At 41.0% G+C, this 19076-nt stretch overlaps 1 protein-coding gene across 1 annotated transcript in view; it reads right to left on the minus strand.

Annotated features, from left to right (window-relative positions):
• Positions 1 to 11740, minus strand: part of zgc:110410 (uncharacterized protein LOC553618 homolog) — a 13382-nt gene extending 1642 nt beyond the window's left edge. The window contains exons 1-9 of the mRNA XM_058053319.1: positions 11587 to 11740; positions 10612 to 10717; positions 8699 to 8867; positions 8241 to 8319; positions 6904 to 6957; positions 6576 to 6666; positions 6407 to 6444; positions 4483 to 4570; positions 1546 to 1635 (exon numbers count right to left, since the gene is read on the minus strand). Of these exons, the coding sequence (XP_057909302.1) occupies positions 1546 to 1635; positions 4483 to 4570; positions 6407 to 6444; positions 6576 to 6666; positions 6904 to 6957; positions 8241 to 8319; positions 8699 to 8867; positions 10612 to 10716 (714 nt within the window). The 5' untranslated portion in view covers position 10717; positions 11587 to 11740. The remainder of the gene's footprint in view (positions 1 to 1545; positions 1636 to 4482; positions 4571 to 6406; positions 6445 to 6575; positions 6667 to 6903; positions 6958 to 8240; positions 8320 to 8698; positions 8868 to 10611; positions 10718 to 11586) is intronic.
• Positions 11741 to 19076: the final 7336 nt, after the last annotated feature.

Here is a 19076-nt window from a genome sequence, read left to right on the forward strand (position 1 = left end):
TGCTACAAGTCTACAATACTGGAAAAGAAGATGGCAACTTTGATGCGGTTTTAAGATGAAAAACAACCTTAAGGTGGCAGAAGAGCATGTGACACGAACGCAGCATCTCTCCAGACAAACACGTGCACACACACGTGCACACACACGGTTCAATTGCAAATCATCATATAATCATAATCAAGAATCAAGAATCATATATACTGGAATTGTTCAACTGACAACCCTAATGAAAAAAAACAACATTTCAAGAAATGCTGCAAATGTTTGACAGACAGTATGAATTGCCTGATGACATATTCATTCATTCATTTTCTACCGCTTATCCTCACGAGGGTCGCGTGGGGTGCTGGAGCCTATCCCAGCTGTCTTTGAGCGAGAGACGGGGGTACACCCTGGACTGGTGGCCAGCCAATCACAGGGCACATATAGACAAACAACCATTCACACTAACATTCATACATATGGACAATTTGGACGATCAACAATGATCATAGTCTAACATTTTGGTATATAATATATAGTAAATATAAACATGGTATATACAATGTCTATCTAACACAATCATCTGTGTGCCTTGAAAAATCAGTCGAAATGATGACAAACGGCGGTAAAAGAGGGACGGCTGTGATGGAAGGAGTTCATCAGCGTTTGGTATATCTGAAATATGTGCATTGTCAGTGTACATTATAAATAAATGACATGATATAGTGATATTTATTTAACATATATGTTAAATATATATATTTAACATATGTTAAATATATATCACTATATCATGTCATTTATTTATAATTGATTTACACAAAGCGGCTCTTAAATTTACTAAAATATACATGTTTCATATACATGTTTCTATAATAATAATTAAATAATCATTAAAAGGCTGTATGATTTATGAATCAATATACTTTTTTAATGATTCATTTACACAAAGAAGCTCTTAAATTTACTAAAATATATATGTTTCTATAATAATAATAATTAAATAATAATTAAAAGGCTGCATGATTTATGAATCAATATATTTATGAAAAAGGTGATAAAGTGAAGCTGTGAAATTTGAAGCACAATACTTTAACACATCTTATAAGATGATACCGTTTGGTATATCTGAAATATGTGCATTGTCAGTATTTAACATATATATGTTAAATAAATATCACTATATAATGTCATTTATTTATAATATACACTGACAATGCACATACTTCAGATATACCAAACGGTGAATAACTCGTATATAATCTTATAAGATGTGTTAACGTATTGTGCTTCAAATTTCACAGCTTCAATTTATCACCTTTTTCCTAAATATATTGATTCATAAATCATATAGCCTTTTAATTATTATTATAGAAATATGTATATTTTAGCACATTTAAGAGCCTCGTTAGTGTAAATGAAGTATTAAAAAAAAGCGTATAGTCAGCATGCCAGCTTCCAGGGTGCTTCTGTAGTGTGAAAGTAGACCAGCCAGGAATCCGTCCGTATTGTCCTCCTCCCAGCTATCATCACGGATGCAAGCCTGCCCGTCTTCCTGTTTACCTGAGATCGGAGGATTGCACAGAGCAGCGCAAACGAAAGCAGCGTCCATGCAAACACCCACAGGCTCCCACTCGCCATGGTGAAGTCCCACTGGAGTCAGACAGGAGAGGAAAATAGAGGATGTGACCAGCCAGAAAAACACACCCTGTTGCCGGAACATCTTTCATTGATGCTCGTCATGGCCGTCAAGGCCACTCAAGGTCGTGCAACATTTTGATTACTGAGTGATGAAGACGCATGGCAGTTCAACGTGTGAATATACTAACGATTATGACTAACGATGCTGGATAATTCATCAACCAGATGCATCGCTGGCACAGAAGGAGGGGAGGCTGAGTTTGGGCCTGCATGCCCTTATCAGACAGACAGGAAGTGATGGTTGTTACCTCGGAGAATCACTACCGCTGATTACCTGACCTGCAACTACAAGACAGACGTCAAGTGGGAAACAAACCATCAACACGACAGAAAGTAGGAAGTGAGAGACTCCTTAAGAGTCAGGAAATTTGAAGTGTGCACACATAGTTTACTTCCAAATGAGAAAGTTGTAATTAATAGTGTAAATAATTAGCATTTGGATGTAAAACAACCCCCTTTTGTGTTATTATGTCGGTATAGCATGTATATATATATATAATGTATAATATCACGGGTACGGGACAAAAAAATTTAAAAATTTAAAAATTTAAAAATTTAAAAATTTAAAAATTTAAAAATTTAAAAATTTAAAAATTTAAAAATTTAAAAATTTAAAAATTTAAAAATTTAAAAATTTAAAAATTTAAAAATTTAAAAAAACATTTTTAAAAAAAAATTAAAAATTTAAAAAAACATTTTTTAAAAAAATTTAAAAATGTAAAAAAACATTTTTAAATTTTTAAATTTTTAAATTTTTAAATTAAAAAAAATTATAAATAATATTTTTGTATAATTTATAAAATTAAAAAAAACATTTTTAAATTTTTAAATTTTTAAATTTAATTTTTTTTAATTTAAAAATTTAAAAAATTTAAAAAATTTTAAAAATTTTAAATTTTTAAATTTTTAAATTTAAAATTTTTTTAAAATTAAAATTTTTTTAAAATTAAAATTTTTTTTAATTTAAAAATTTAAAAATTTAAAAATTTAAAAATTAAAAAAAACAAAACTTAAACCATATTAGGAAAGCAGGAAGTGAACAAATGTAACAGTTACTGATTGTAAAAGTACCAGATGGAGGGGTAGGATTTAATAAGCTTTGCTTCTTCCTACTCCTTTTGGACATGTGGAACTGGGAACTGATTATGGGATGCACTGGGATTGTAATCTGATGCATGTTCAAATGAAATTAAACCATTACCAATATCATGCCATCATCATGAGACTGGAATAATTACGCTACTTTAGCTCTAAAAAGTAGCAAGGCATCTTTAAACATTTCAAAGTGCCACTAAAAGTAAATGAATAATCATCTCTAAACGTCCTTCCCATTTCGCCCAATTTGATTCCCCTATTTGAGTCCATGCGCTCTAACGTGCGCTGAACAAGCCATTTATTGAAGGAACCTCCATTGTCTCCAATGGACACGTTCTGGCTAGGATGTATGCTGATAAAATATCACACCTTATAATGAGACTTTTTAAAATGTCACTCAAACCTACTTTGGCGTGAAATTGAAAATGATTAGTGCAAAGTCCTGCATCCCATAATTTTCGCTTCAGAATCTTGTCCTTCCGCATATAGTAGGAGGAAGACTCATCTTTCCCGAGCTGTACAGGTCCTTGCAATCCAGGGGGGGCGGGGCTACAAGCTTTACCCTGGGACCAACGTGGTCTTATTGACTCCCATTGTGTTTCCACACACAATAGTTTTGCTATGCTGTAATCCTGAAAATAATTTTTCCCTGAATACCAAATAAATAAATCTCCTCTGTTGACCTAATCAAATCCCAAATATGGCAATTTGTTTCTTTATTGATTACTACACAATACACGTGTACTAGCTGACCATCCATCCATTTTCTAGGCTTGCAGGGGTAAGCTGGAACCTATCCCAGCTGTCTTTGGGCGAGAGGCAGGCTAGCCAATCACAGGGCACATATCGACAAACAAGCATTCCCACCCATATTCATATTCATATTCATTCAATGAAGCTAACATGTTTTGGGGTTTTTGGAATGGGGTAGGAAAGCAGTTGTTATGACAAAACAGTTAAAAATTAATTTAAAAAATAATAAAAAGCTTTGCTGTAAATGCATAAATGTTTATGTATGAAGTATTTATAAGTGTAAAAATATTCATACCGTATATTAAACTTTTATGATATGCATCATTTTGGGACATCAGAGTAAAAACTAACATGATTAATTGGACTCAGGGGTTAAACTTCTGAAATCAAGGTCAAAAGGGCACAATAAAAACATGTTTTTATTACCAGCCACTTTTATCTTAGACCAGTATGCTTACGTAATCTTCAGTAATATGCGTACTAAAATCTGAGGTATTGAGTACTACTTAAACGAGATAATGCGCCATGTAGAAAAGATCCCACAGAATGACTCCTTAGAGATGCCACATTGACTACCATCTAACCTAAAGACTTGAACAAAATGTTCCTTATCCCTTGGAATCCAGACCAGGGCTTCCCACCCAAAGCACCGTACCGCATGGTGTTAGCACGGCTCAGAGATAGCCGATAGCAAATAGCCTGTACTGTTTGAGGGCCACCAAGGGATTTCGTTGTGCCAACACTGAGAAGAAGGAATTAACCTGATTGACAAAACTGATCTCAGCAGTAATCATACTTTTGCGAGGGCAGAGAGCATATCGATATTTTTTGACCATGCTGAGTTGAACGTCTTTGAGTGTGGCACGGACATTTACCTCGGAGCCGCAGCCAAGCCACTGCGGTTTTACGATAAGTCCCCTTCCCAAGCTAAACCGGAGTGTGTGACCTCACCTTGGTCTGCATAGCGAATACACTCAGGGAAAAGGACACCAGCGCAGTCGCCCCCACGGCCCACAGAACGGCTTCGGCGGAGTAGAACCTGCAGTTGTACCAAATCAAACGATATCGTTAAGCAGCACCCCCGTAGTTTCGTACCGAGAAGGTGTCAGACATACATGATGTTTCTCATAAAAATGCAGTCGTGTTTCTTTTGTGTCTCGGCTTTGCAGATGGCCCCCACTAGACATGTGTTCCATAATGTATGGCTCATCTTCATTTTATATCAGTTTCACTTATGACAGACCGCCATGAATATGATAATGTCAGTGTATAATTCATAAGACGGCTTCAACGGAAACTGGTGTTTACACAGTCATCGGCACATCAAAACTGCTTTTTTGACCATGTGTTTCTCTCGTTAAAAATGTGGTTGCTGCATGTTGTATGAATTAGGTGGAGGAGGTTGGTAGAGTATATAGGAATGGAGGGTTAGTGGGTGTCCAGGCTGGCTTTCAGTTGGTAGATGAATGGACGGACAGGAAGTGTAGGCTAATGTACCGTAGTTGCTTTTTTTAAACCATATGTCTCTTTCAATCAGAAAGTTTCAATCAATTTTCATTTTCAATCACTTTCAATCAATTAACCCTACCCTAACCCCAAACCAAACCTTAACCCTACCCCTAAACCCTAAACCCTAACCCCAACTCCAACCCCAATCCCAACCTTAACCCTAACCCAAACCCCAACTCCAACCCCAATCCCAACCCAGACCCTAACCCCAACCCCAACTTTAACCCTACCCTAACCCCAACCCCGACCCAAACCCTAACCCCAACCTTAAACCTAATCCCAACCCCAACCTTAACCCTACCCTAACCAAAACCCCAATCCCAACCCTAAACCTAACCCTAACCTCAACCCCAACCCCAACCCCAACCCCAACCCTAACCCAAACCCCAACCTTAACCCTACCCCAACCCAAACCACAACCCCAACCCCAACCTTAACACTACCCTAACTCAAAACCAACCCCAACCCTAACCCCAACCCCAAACCTACCTTAACCCAACCACAACCTTAACCCTACCCTAACCCCAACCCCAACCCCAACCCCAACCCCAACCCTAACCCTAACCCTAGCCCTAGCCCTAACCTTATCCTAACCCTAATCCTAACCCCAAGTCCAACCCAACCCTAAACCCTAACCCAAACCCCAACCTTAACCCTACCCCAACCCAAACCGCAAACTTAACACTACCCTAACTCAAAACAAACCCCAACCCTAACCCTAACCCCAACCTTAACACTACCCTTACCCGAACCCAAACCCCAACACCAACCTTAACCCTACATTAACCCCAACCCCAACCTTAACACTACCCTAACTCAAAACCAACCCTAACCCCAACCCCAAACCTACCCTAACCCAACCACAACCTTAACCCTACCCTAACCCAACCACAACCTTAACCCTACCCTAACCCCAACCCAAACCCCAACCCTAACCCTAACCCTAACCCTAGCCCTAACCTTATCCTAACCCTAATCCTAACCCCAAGTCCAACCCCAACCCTAAACCCTTTTTTTGTATCATTGCATCTGAAAGTTTTCGACAAGTGTTATCCCTCAAAAGTTTTGTGAGATGTCATAAACGATATTTTTTTCTCCATGTCCCGTCGGTGCTCCATTGTTAATGTACCCCATAATCATCAACATATTTACTTATTCATAAATCTCACACAGAGCAATGAAGACCTCCATGCTGTGTCTCCTTCCTTCTTCCTACTCCGTTTGCTGGGCACTAAGAGGCCATCAGGCCTGACTACGAGTTTTAGGATTATGTTGGTTTTCATTTTTATTCACGGCATACGCGTATCCCACTTTGGGAAGATAGGGTGTCCATAATTCCGCATCAGGTTGGGGAAGAGATACTCACACTGTGATGGACCCCAGCATCAGGCCCTCTGCAAGAGTCTTCCCCAGACAAGGAGGCGGGGGGGACAAAGAACAAGTCAACATGACAGACACAACAATAACAAAGCAGGTAAAGGAGAGCAGGTGAGGCTTTCATTTGATGGCTGACTGCTACTCAGCCTGTCACTCACAAACACTCCCATGGTGATGAAATTGAGGGGGACGCGGCGGCGGATGTTGTCACAGCAGGACAAAAGCACGAGGAGTACCATCACCGTCGCCCTGTTTCCCACACAATATAGACAGGTAAAAATAGCCAATAAACAACAATAGCGGGTTTGCTGAAGGTGCCTATTTATGCATCGTGGAGTCAGACGTTTCGTCAGCTGAGACGCTGACGCTCTGTGGTTTACTTTTATCGCTTTTATTAGCAGCATTTCCATTTAAGGAGCACACCAACGTGTTTTAGGGCATCCAAAGTGTCGGAAATAGCATCCAACATTGGTTGTGATGACTTACATCATGGTGTAGGTGAACCAGTTGTTTGTCCTCGTCCATTCCCTGAGAGTGTCCCTGTTATTTGATAAGAAAAAGGGAGAGGAGAGCAGCCGCATTTAATAGACTTGCTATTTCTTTGACGGCGGCAATAGAATCATTGCATTAAATATTAACAGAGGACAGAGCATCATGCACATGGGAGCTGAATGCAATTTATGAAAAGAAATTACTAGTGCAGCGTTCCACTGTATCCATAATGCAAGACATAAAGCTCTATAACCACTGCGAGCAAACATATTGCAAGGTCGAAATTACATTTTTTTCTTTACCATCTTGTCACACATATTTACCTCTAAAAGCATTCTTACCGATATTATTTCAAGGCTGCCGAGGTTGAAATATTACACAAGGTAAGTTAGGAGAAATTTGTTTTTTAAGCTGTAATGTGAGGCGAAGCACCAGTCCCGGCCGCTCACCCTGATTTTTTAAAAAAAATTGCATTTTTATTTTTGGAAAAACTTAGGACACCCCTGATTTAGAAGCTCCAATTAACCTAAATGTGGTTTTGGACTGTGGAAGGAAACCAGAGTAAAACTTCATAGTTTTTGTGGTTTAAGTACATGTGGGATACGTTAAGGTTGTCTACAACCATGTTGTATTTATTGTACTATACCACTATAGTGGTACTTTGATATAAAGTAAAATCGACTTATAATTACATCATAACAAGCAGAACAAATAAATATGTGCCATTATTATGTATTGGTAGAGATATACACTCTACTAGAGCATACCCGCTTCTATGTTTTTTGCAGTTTTTTTTACTCAAAGTTTGTGTATAAACACTTTTATGTATGCAACCTTCTGTGGAAAAACTTAGGACACCCCTGATTTAGACGCTCCAATGAACCTAAATGTTGTTTTGGACTGTGGAAGGAAACCAGAGTAAAACCGCATAGTTTTTGTGGTTTAAGTACATGTGGCATACGTTAAGGTCGTCTACAACCATGCATTTAGTTGTATTTATTGTACTATATGTACTATACCACTGTAGTGGTACTTTGACATAAAGTACATCCAAATCTACTTATATAATTACATCATAACAAGCAGAACAAATAAATATGTGCCATTATTATGTATTGGTAGAGATATACACTCTACTAGAGCATACCCGCTTCTATGTTTTTTTGCAGTTTTTTTTACTCAAAGTTTGTGTATAGACACTTTTGCCAGTTCTTGACGCGTCTGCTGTGACAGATTACACTCCAGTTTAATTGGCAGCCAGCTGCCTGACAGCGATTCATCTCATCCTGAAGGTGTTCCTGAAGGTGTTCCCTGGTGTATCGGCGCCTCACCAGTAAAGGAAAGCACAGATGATCCCAACAGTCACCAGCAGCTGAATCATCAAGGTCAGGTAGACTTTCCTTATGAAACCTGTTGACAGAGGAGTACACGGTCCATGCAGACGGATGGAGGAGGAAGGTGTGTAAAATGAGCCTGCAACTGTCAAACGGTGAAAGGCAATATGAAGGCGGCCATGTTTACGATGCGCAGCGTTTCATTATTGTCCTGCTATTTTTTACGCTCTCATTTCAATCCAAAGACTCGGATTGTGTGAGAGATGAAGAGCTGAGGTGAATTGCAGCAGCAGTCTGGGAACAATTTTCACTTTCAAATCAATTTTAACAAAACACTGCAAAGCAAATGAGGCAGTAAATATTGGTTATCCTTATTCGGCTCTGAAAGGTGCAAACAAACTCTTTGTTTCCTTCCGTCTGTGCCTCTCATTATTACCTCTTCCGTGAGGACTCACCTCTTCGAACGGCGGCATCTGCAAAAACGCTCTCCTCCAAGCCATGACAGCAGTTGGCTGCTGGTTGACCAAACTGATGCTGGTCTACGTCTCCTGCCGGTCCTTCTGAGTGGACCGTGCTGTCGTAGTAGCCAGGAGGGGTCACCACTGGAATGTCACCCTTCCCCACCTGGTTTGCACAAATATTCTAGTTCAAACTATGTCATCGACATTTGCGGTGTTCTCGATGTGTGTATGTGAAGGGTTGGTTTTCATGATGGGTTAGAGCGCGTGTCGACCGACGGCAGAAGCACTGCAGGTTCTCTTTCCAACCGGTTTCTCCAACAGGTGATTTCAATGACGAGCAAACCAAAGGAGGGTTAATCATTAAAATCACCTGCTTTAGTGACCGGCTGGACAGAAAACCTTTTGACCCCCCTCGGCTAGAGGGTTAACCCTAACCCTAACCTGATCCCCTAACCCTAACCCTAACCCTAACCCTAACCCTAACCCTAACCCTAACCCTAATGCACTTTTCTGGTCGTTTTTTTCAGTTTTTTTAACTTGCTGTTAATGCACTTTTCTGGTCCAAAAACCACGGGAAACCTCACACACACGCATTAGGGGCCTGAGAAGCACCCAAAACCGGCATAAAATGCATGTGTTTGAAATTGGTGATTTTTGACAAAAAAAACGTAAAGGGTTAGTATGTCGTTTTTTGCTGTTTTTTTTTCAACTTGCTGTTAATGCACTAACCCCTAACCCTAACCCTAACCCTAACCCTGACCCCGCACACACGCATCAGGGGCTTGAGAAGCACCCAAAACCGGCATAAAATGCATGTGTTTGAAATTGGTGATTTTTGACAAAAAAAAACGTAAAGGGTTAGTATGTCGTTTTTTGCTGTTTTTTTTCAACTTGCTGTTAATGCACTAACCCCTAACCCTAACCCTACACACACGCATCAGGGGCTTGAGAAGCACCCAAAAATGGCATAAAATGCCAGTGTTTGAATTTGGTGATTTTTGACACAAAACATAAGGGGTTAGCATGTCGTTTTTTGCTGTTTTTTTTAACTTGCTGCTAATGCACTTTTCTGGTCAAAAAACACCAAAAATTCACACACACGCTTCAGGGGCCTGAGAAGCACCCAAGTTGGAGAATCATATATGCTGGAATTGTTCAACTAATGAAAACCCTAATGAAAAACCAACATTTCAAGAAATGCTGCAAATGTTTCACAGACAGTATGAATTGCCTGATGACATATTCATTCATTCTTTTTCTATCTTTCTATCTTTCTTTTTCTTATCGTCACGAGGGTCGCGGGGGTGCTGGAGCCTATCCCAGCTGTCTTTGGGCGAGAGGCGGGGTACACCCTGGACTGGTTTCCAGCCAATCACAGGTCACATATAGACAAACAACCATTCACACTCGCATTCATACCTATGGACAATTTGGAGTGGCTAATTAACCTAGCATGTTTTTGGAATGTGGGAGGAAACCGGAGTACCCGGAGAAAACCCACGCATGCACGGGGAGAACATGCAAACTCTACACAGAGATGGCCGAGGGTGGAATTGAACTCGGGTTTCCTAGCTGTGAGGTCTGCATGCTAACCACTCAAACCACCGTGCAGCCTAATGACATATTAAAGGAAATATTGCAATATTATAAGACATTTTTACTATCATGACAGTGCTTTGTTTGGTTTCAAATAATGTCGACAATAATATCGTTTTGGGTCAATTTCTGGAACAATAAACATTTAAAAACATATTTGCATTGTTTGGTGAGTCGGTTAAATCATGTTTGTTTGTCCGTTCCTATTTTTTCATTGTACTTTCCTTAAAATTAATGTGAAAATCTCATCTTGTCCCGGGAGCCCAATTTGGTGAGATGCATGTCTTGACGTCAAGGTCAACGTCACTTACTTGGTAGGTCTTCCCTGCGTGTGGGTTCTGGCCATAATAGTAAGGGTTGTAGGGCGGCGGCTGAGGTCCACGGCTATCGCTTCCGTTGCCATTATCCAGCTCCATTCTGCTCCAACATTTAGTCAACAGAAGCACGCAAGCACATGCGAGGTCAGGGCTGCGACATCCAGTCACGCTTTGAGGCGGTCGCTAGTCATTTCCATTGGACACAAACGGGTGATTACAAAATAAGAGCCATCTGTGACGAACACTTAATTATTGTCCTCAGCCGGTGATTAATTGAGGCATATGCGTATTGACTGGCCGCGGAGATGATTAACTGATGTTTGGATGAAGGAGAAACAGACACCAAGACCCAGATTTCCTTCAACCTGAGGTACACGCGAGGACAGTATTGTTTTAAAATCATTCATCATGGCCAACAGGAAGTCATTCTTATCTCCATAATGACTAAAAGCTGCCATAAAATGGCCGGAATGACAATTGAGACACCGGCATAATTAAATGAGCTTTGACATCAGATTGGTATTGAATCGGTTTGATTGACGCTAGCAGGTAGGCGTTCAGTCAATAAGGTGCTTATTATTGGGACTGTACTGTACCTGGTATAATACTGGTATAATGTATACATATAAGTGGGTTTAGTTCTATCTACCCTGCGGTAGACTACAGCCACACTGATTAACATGTTACATTAAAACCTCTTATGTCACTCAAAACTGTGAATATTTGACCGTACGTCGTTCAAACATTTAATGATCATTTTAATATTGTAAAAATAAAGATCATAACACGAATACGATAATGAGCACAAAGTCCACTTCTATTGTATTTTTCCAGTATCTACAGCAGGTACCCTGAAGCTGACTTCAATATCGGTTGAAGGAATCCCACTCAAAAAGCCTTCAATAACTAGTTGGACTATTCCACTCAAGTCAATGGCTTACAGGTGTAATCTTGTCAAATGTGTCTTACCTGGGTCTGTACGAGCCACAATCCAGTCTTTCTGCTCTTCCTGTATTGTTGGTGCGCCTCAGGGCAAAGTCTAGCTGCTATCAGCGGGTTTCCACAGAGATTGGACAGCTCTTTAACTCTGGCGGGAAATGATGTATCCCTCATTAGGCTCAATAGGATATTCAGACAAAGTTTTTCAAACGCTATTAAAACGACCAGACTGGTATTTTGTCAGGTCAGGTCCCCGTTCTGGAATTCCTCTCTGCAGCATTTCCATGATAAAACAAAAGGTAATGCTCAGCTGTAACATTCAGTCGTTATTATATTTCAGGGCATCATCTTGGCTGTCACATGACTTCCCTGTGCGTCACCTTGGTTACTCTTGGATCCATCCAGTCCGGCCCCCCCCCCAATCCAAATCTCCATAAAGGGATTATGGCTACTGCGTTACAGTGAGGTAGAGTCGCCAAAGACGCAGTCAAAGCTGAAAATACACGAAGCAATGTAGGTCAACACAGTCTTACCGCGCTCCGTGGAGAATCGGCACTGAAGGGGATACAGTGACAACCCCAAATGAGAAACTAGTCCAGTATGGAGCTGCCGTTTATGGAAAGACCAGTTCAAGTAAATTGCTGTATCCGTATCTTAAATACTAGTACACATTGTGTATTTCATGTCAAACGTAACACGATACATGACGAGCGTTCTCATCTAACATGGCTTTAATGCACAGAACAAACCTGAGACAAGGTTCACATCCAAAATGTAAGGTAATATATATGATAATATATAAGAATATAATACATCTGGGTTGCCGTAAATATGGATATTACGTCAATTGGAGACAAAATTTTCATAGTTTGTCCTGGGATTGGCTCAGCTTTCCATCCGTTTTCTATGCCGCTTGTCCTCATTAGAGTCATGGAGATAAGCTGGAGCCTATCCAAGCTGACTTTGGGTGAGAGGTGGGGGTGCACCCTGGACCGGTCGCCAGCCAATGACGCTTACATTCCAACATGCTAACCACTAGACCACCGTGCTGGATGGATCATTTGGAATATGGAATATGGAACTTAGAGCCGTCTCTGTGGGAATTTGGACAAGTGGGCTTGGGTGGCAGAGTCATGGAGCTAAGCTGGAGTCTATCCCAGCTGGACCGATCGCCGGCCAATGGCAGGGCTCATATAAACAAGCGATGGTTGACGCTTACATTCCAACATGCTAACCACTAGACCACCGTGCTGGACGGATCAAATGGAATATGGAATATGGTTCCTACATTGCACTTAAAGCCATCTATGTGGGAATTTGGTCAAGTGGGCTTGGGTCGCAGAGTCATGGAGCTAAGCTGGAGCCTATCCCAGCTGACTTTGAGCAAGAGGCGGGGTACACCCTGGACCAGTCGCCAGCCAATGGTAGGGCTCGTATAGACAACCAATGGTTGACGCTTACATTCCAACATGCTAACCACTAGACCACCGTGCTGGACGGTCATATGGAATATGGAACATGGTTCCTAAATTGCACTTAAAGCCATCTCTGTGGGAATTTGGACAAGTGGGCTTGGGTGGCAGAGTCATGGAGCTAAGCTGGAGCCTATCCCAGCTGGACTGATCGCCGGCCAATGGTAGGGCTCGTATAGACAACCAATGGTTGACGCTTACATTCCAACATGCTAACCACTAGACCACCGTGCTGGATGGATTATATGGAATATGGAATATGGTTCCTAAATTGCACTTAAAGCCATCTCTGTGGGAATTTGGACAAGTGGGCTTGGATTGCAGAGTCATGGAGCTAAGCTGGAGCCTATCCCAGCTGGACCGATTGCCGGCCAATGGCAGGGCTCGTATAAACAAGCGATGGTTGACGCTTACATTCCAACATGCTAACCACTAGACCACCGTGCTGGATGGATCATATGGAATATGGAATATGGTTCCTACATTGTACTTAAAGCCGTCTCTGTGGGAATTTGGACAAGTGGGCTTGGATCGCAGAGTCATGGAGCTAAGCTGGAGTCTATCCCAGCTGACTTTGGGTGAGAGGCGGGGGTGCACCCTGGACCGGTCGCCAGCCAATGGTAGGGCTCGTATAGACAACCGATGGTTGATGCTTACATTCCAACATGCTAACCACCAGACCACCGTGCTGGATGGATCATTTGGAATATGGAATATGGAACTTAAAGCCGTCTCTGTGGGAATTTGGTCAAGTGAGCTTGGGTCGCAGAGTCATGGAGCTAAGCTGGAGCCTATCCCAGCTGACTTTGGGTGAGAGGCGGGGTGCACCCTAGACCGGTTGCCGGCCAATGGTAGGGCTCGTATAGACAACCGATGGTTGATGCTTACATTCCAACATGCTAACCACCAGACCACCGTGCTGGATGGATCATATGGAATATGGAATATGCTTCCTACATTGCACTTAAAGCCGTCTATGTGGGAATTTGGACAAGTGGGCTTGGGTGGCAGAGTCATGGAGCTAAGCTGGAGTCTATCCCAGCTGGACTGATCGCCGGCCAATGGCAGGGCTCGTATAGACAACCGATGGTTGACGCTTACATTCCAACATGCCAACCACTAGACCACCGTGCTGGACGGATGAAATGGAATATGGAATATGGAATATGGTTCCTACATTGCACTTAAAGCCATCTATGTGGGAATTTGGTCAAGTGGGCTTGGTTTGCAGATCATGGAGCTAAGCTGGAGTCTATCCCAGCTGACTTTGGGTGAGAGGCGGGGTGCACCCTGGACCGATCGCCGGCCAATGGCAGGGCTCATATAGACAACCGATGGTTGATGCTTACATTCCAACATGCTAACCACTAGACCACCGTGCTGGATGGATCATATGGAATATGGTTCCTAAATTGCACTTAAAGCCGTCTCTGTGGGAATTTGGACAAGTGGACTTGGGTCGCAGTTGTGTTGTGATGAGGTCAAGCCTCTCGAGCTCTTCCACGTCAAACTCATCCCACCATTCTTTCAAAGATCTGCCAGGAGAGCCGCAGTCCCAGTCACAGGAAAAGACCTTCCCTCGAACTCTTGCAAACAAAGATGAAGAGTTCCATTTCATGGCCACCTTAGGGATTCTACCCCGAAGCTGAATTCCTTCATTAAGAGTGTGTCTCAATACTTGTGTCTATCCAGGTAGTGTGTTGCTCCACAATCTCCTACTTAACATTAGCGGGGTTGAGATTTGGTGACAGCTTATTTCACACCTCTTTCATTCCCATCAAAGCGTTCAGGAAGCCTGCATGGACGCATTTATATGCATTCTCAATTATTCAGCTCTTCCTTTCATTTGTCACAGTAGCACAGAGGGGAACATGCATGTTGCCAACACTAGGGGGCAATAGACCCCTGTGCTTCTTCTTATTGCACTGATTGGCTTGAGGGTCCTCACTACCATTAAGACTCAGCATGCAGCACAAACATTCTGGATTGGGAATTCTAGCTGCTAGACCTTTTTCGCCGCTTTCCCCGACATGTCACGCATTCTTTTCGAGCACGGTTGATGACCGTGAAGGAATCGTCACGTTGCGTCCGGTTTAGACAAACGTAGTCAGCAAGGCTGATGGTTGAGGTGAGGAGACGGTTAAACTGATCCAGATTCCCTTTCTGCTCCCTGCTGATTGGCGTGTCAGTCAACACCGGCTAGATTTGCACTGCCTGCTCAAATCTGATGAGCTCGCTCTCACCTATTCATGAGATCTCGGTCGGATTTGAAGCGGCTGGCACAACAGTCGCATTTGAGCAGGCCGTCCACAGCCAGCCTGTGTTGACACACCGGTCAGCGTGGAGTCCAGTTTACCACAGAGCTGATGGTTTTGGTGCTGTGCAAACAGGAGCGGCGCGTGACGCCCAGCCGCACGGAGCGGAGTGCGTGCACGGCATATGGGCGGCCTGCGTCCCTACCATGATACACAGCCCAGCAAAAAATGGAGGGGACAAGCAGACAGAACCTGTCACATCCGCATCCATGCAAATATACCGTGGGACATCCACACGGGACCACAGACTAAAATGAATAATGATAATATTAAATAAATATCAATATTTGCACATTGGATTCTATTCTAAATGTATTTTCTGTATGATTCCACGAGAATTCCAATTGAATTTGCACACTTCCTGATCAAATATGAAAAAACAAAAGTGAAGCTGTCTCTTCTCGGCATCCTACTGACTAGTACTGGATCTTGGTGCCTACCGGTTGCTGTTGGTCAGTATTTCTGGGTGGTCACACGTGACTTTGAAGGAGCTTGTCAAGGTCATTCTCCACTGAGAGGAAAAGCCAGCATTTTTGTTTAAATGTGCTCATTTTCTGCCTTTTTGTATTGCAACTCCGATAGAGCAGCCACACATGATAGCTTTCTAGATCTTCCAGATTCTGCACCTACCTTATGTAGCATTACCGTGGATTTCCTGCTTCCGACCCTAACTGTGTGTTTGATTTATTCCAGCCATGTCCTGCCTCTAGCCACGCCCACTCCGCTGTGATTGGCCACAATCAGGCCCATATCAGGAAGTAGAACTCAGGTGTTAGAAACTAAGCATGCAAAGCCATCCAAAAGTCCAAATACGTAAACCTCATTAGTTGATGCTTTGGCATGGTTTAACATGAGAATAGAAGAAATAAAAAAATAATAATAATAAAAATAAATAAAAAAAAAATAAAAAATAAAAATAAAAATAAAAATAAAAATAAAAATAAAAATAAAAATAAAAATAAAAATAAAAATAAAAATAAAAATAAAAAATAAAAAATAAAAAATAAAAAATAAAAAATGAAAAATGAAAAATGAAAAATGAAAAATAAAAAAAGAAAATAAAAATAAAAATAAAAATAAAAATAAAAATAAAAATAAAAATAAAAATAAAAATAAAAATAAAAAATAAAAAAAATAAATAAAACAAATTAAAAATTAAAAATTAAAAATTAAAAATTAAAAATTAAAAATTAAAAAATAAAAAATAAAAAATAAAAAATAAAAAATAAAAAATAAAAAATAAAAAAAAAAAAAAATAAATAAAAAATAAAAAATAAAAAATAAAAAATAAAAAATAAAAAATAAAAAATAAAAAATAAAAAATTAAAAATTAAAAATTAAAAATTAAAAATTAAAAATTAAAAATTATGAGAATGGAACATTGTCACAACATTTATAGGTAAGAAAAGGGAAGGCAGAATAGGTCCTTTTTCATTTATTGGATTTGTATGCCCTACTGAATAAATGAATGAATTTGTCCTAGCAATTTGATAGCATGATAGCAATGTTTTTACACCAGATCCCCTCTTCTTGACATGAGGACTGGAAAGTGGCTCCAGTGACACTGGCCTGGATTTGAACTCGTACCGACGGCACAATAGCAAGGTAGCAGCGTGTACCGCTGTACTAACTTGGGGATGTCGGTATTTGAAATGTTTGTGAAGTACATGTGTTGGAGTGCACATAGTCCCAGACAGACGTGTAGACGGACGTGTAGACAGAACGTGTAGACAGACAGACAGACAGGTGGAAAAAGTGTGTTCTTTATCTCGCTGCAGTGACAGCTCTGTTTTGTCAGACTCTTACGATGTTCTTTGGGGCTTTGTTGAGGGGGGACTCAGAAGGAGGGGGGGGGGGTGTTATAGTGTCACCGGAGAAGGAGATGTACCTGTCATGTGTGTGTGTGTGTATTCCCACCACACACAGTAAAGGGCCTGCTGCTTCGCTGTTGTGGTCACAAGAGGATTGACTTGGAGAATGGAATCATTGTCGCCATGCACCCCCCCAACCCCCCCATTCAGACCTCACGTGCTACACTTTATCATTAATAAAATCAGCCCAGCTGAGTGAAAGCAGTGCTATTATTTCAGTGAAACGTATTTATTACTTTGTGCCTCAGCTGCAGTCAAACAAGTCAATGGACAAATGAATAAATGACTGTTATCCAAAGTTGATTTAATACATTAGAACTGTAGCAGCGAGCACATTGCTGCAGATGTATTTATCTTTATTAGAGCCGGAGCTTCATTAGCCAAGCCCACAATGAGCACTCAATTACTGAATTATAAATATCGCCAAGAAACCTCTGCCTGCATATATTTAATGAGAAGTCATTTTTACTTGTGTTCCAATTTGACCCCAAATGACCATGTTAGCGCAAATTAAGGACTCCTCTCAGGCATCATTGCCCATAAAAGGAATAAACTGAGATCGTTTTAATTATGTTTCAAACAGCACTTTTACCAAATATATGACTGAAAGACGACCGCATCACGAGCTATCGGTGAACTCAAACCAAGCTTGTCAACAAACTGGAAACACAGAAGAATAAAACAGAGAGACTTGTGGCGTCATCTTTCACTTTCCTAATAACACTAAATTCATCTCACAGATACTTAACACTCAAAAGGTGTACCTGACAAATATACAAACATGCACCAATATAGTTTAAAATGGAAAAATTTTCCCATCTATTTATTTTATTGGGGTGCTGCAATGACATCAGCCTCCCTCTCAGCTTTGGGTTCTAGTACATGTTTGTATATTTCTGACTTAATTGTTTGTAAAATGAAACCCTGAGTCAGTCGGTTATATTGAGTAATGACCTCCTGCGATTTCCAATAGCTTGACAAGCTCCCTGTGATTTTTTTTTTCATAGCTCATGATTGGCTCCTGTCAAATAAAGCGCTGAGTCATCCTAATGGAATCAAGTGCGCCACAGTCTGCCATTTTATGTGTGGATTATACACTGGTGTGGCTAATACAATATACGTATGTACAAACCTGTTTTTTCCTATAAATTTAGCGGGTACTGCTTATACACCGGAGTTCACAGTGGTAGTATCAGTTGTGTACTGTTGGGGCCAAAGCAAAGCACTGCAGTACCTGCAAGCATTTTGTAGTTTTTTATGTTTCATTAAAAAAAACAAAACATTTAAGCTGTTTCCACAAAAGCTAAGCAGTTTTAGGTTTTACATTTGATCCTCTTTCTATACCAAAAATGAAGTGAACTGACTTCAAAACCAAAATACGTACCAAAGTGTGATTATGATGTACTGCTGCACCCATAATACATATGAAACATAAAAGTACACGTACGTGTAATCCCATTGCATCTGCTTTTGGGATGAGGGGAGTGATTTAGAAAGGAGAGTCATGAAGCCATGGAAGATTGAAGGAAAGTTGATTTAATAGCACAGCGCCACGCGACAGGCTGGGAACACGCTGCCAGGTCAGATGTGGGACGAAGCGCCACGAAGTCCCTGAGGGTCGCGAGGAAGCAACCTCACAGAAGAGTTTGCCTCCCTTCTTGAAGCATCGCCGCGGTCCCTGCATAAGGAAACGTGAGGGATTAAAGGGGATGAACTCAGACTAATCTTTGCCTGATGCGAGGTGGTTGCTCGTGTAATTGCACCATTGACGGCTAACATGGATTTTGCAGAAATGGCTTGAGTGAGGATCACTGGTCTTTTATCATGTTTATCACCGTCTAAATGCCCCTCTGACATGATGG

The sequence above is a fragment of the Doryrhamphus excisus genome, chromosome 17, assembly GCF_030265055.1.
Source record: "Doryrhamphus excisus isolate RoL2022-K1 chromosome 17, RoL_Dexc_1.0, whole genome shotgun sequence".
In the NCBI taxonomy this organism is placed as follows: domain Eukaryota; kingdom Metazoa; phylum Chordata; class Actinopteri; order Syngnathiformes; family Syngnathidae; genus Doryrhamphus; species Doryrhamphus excisus.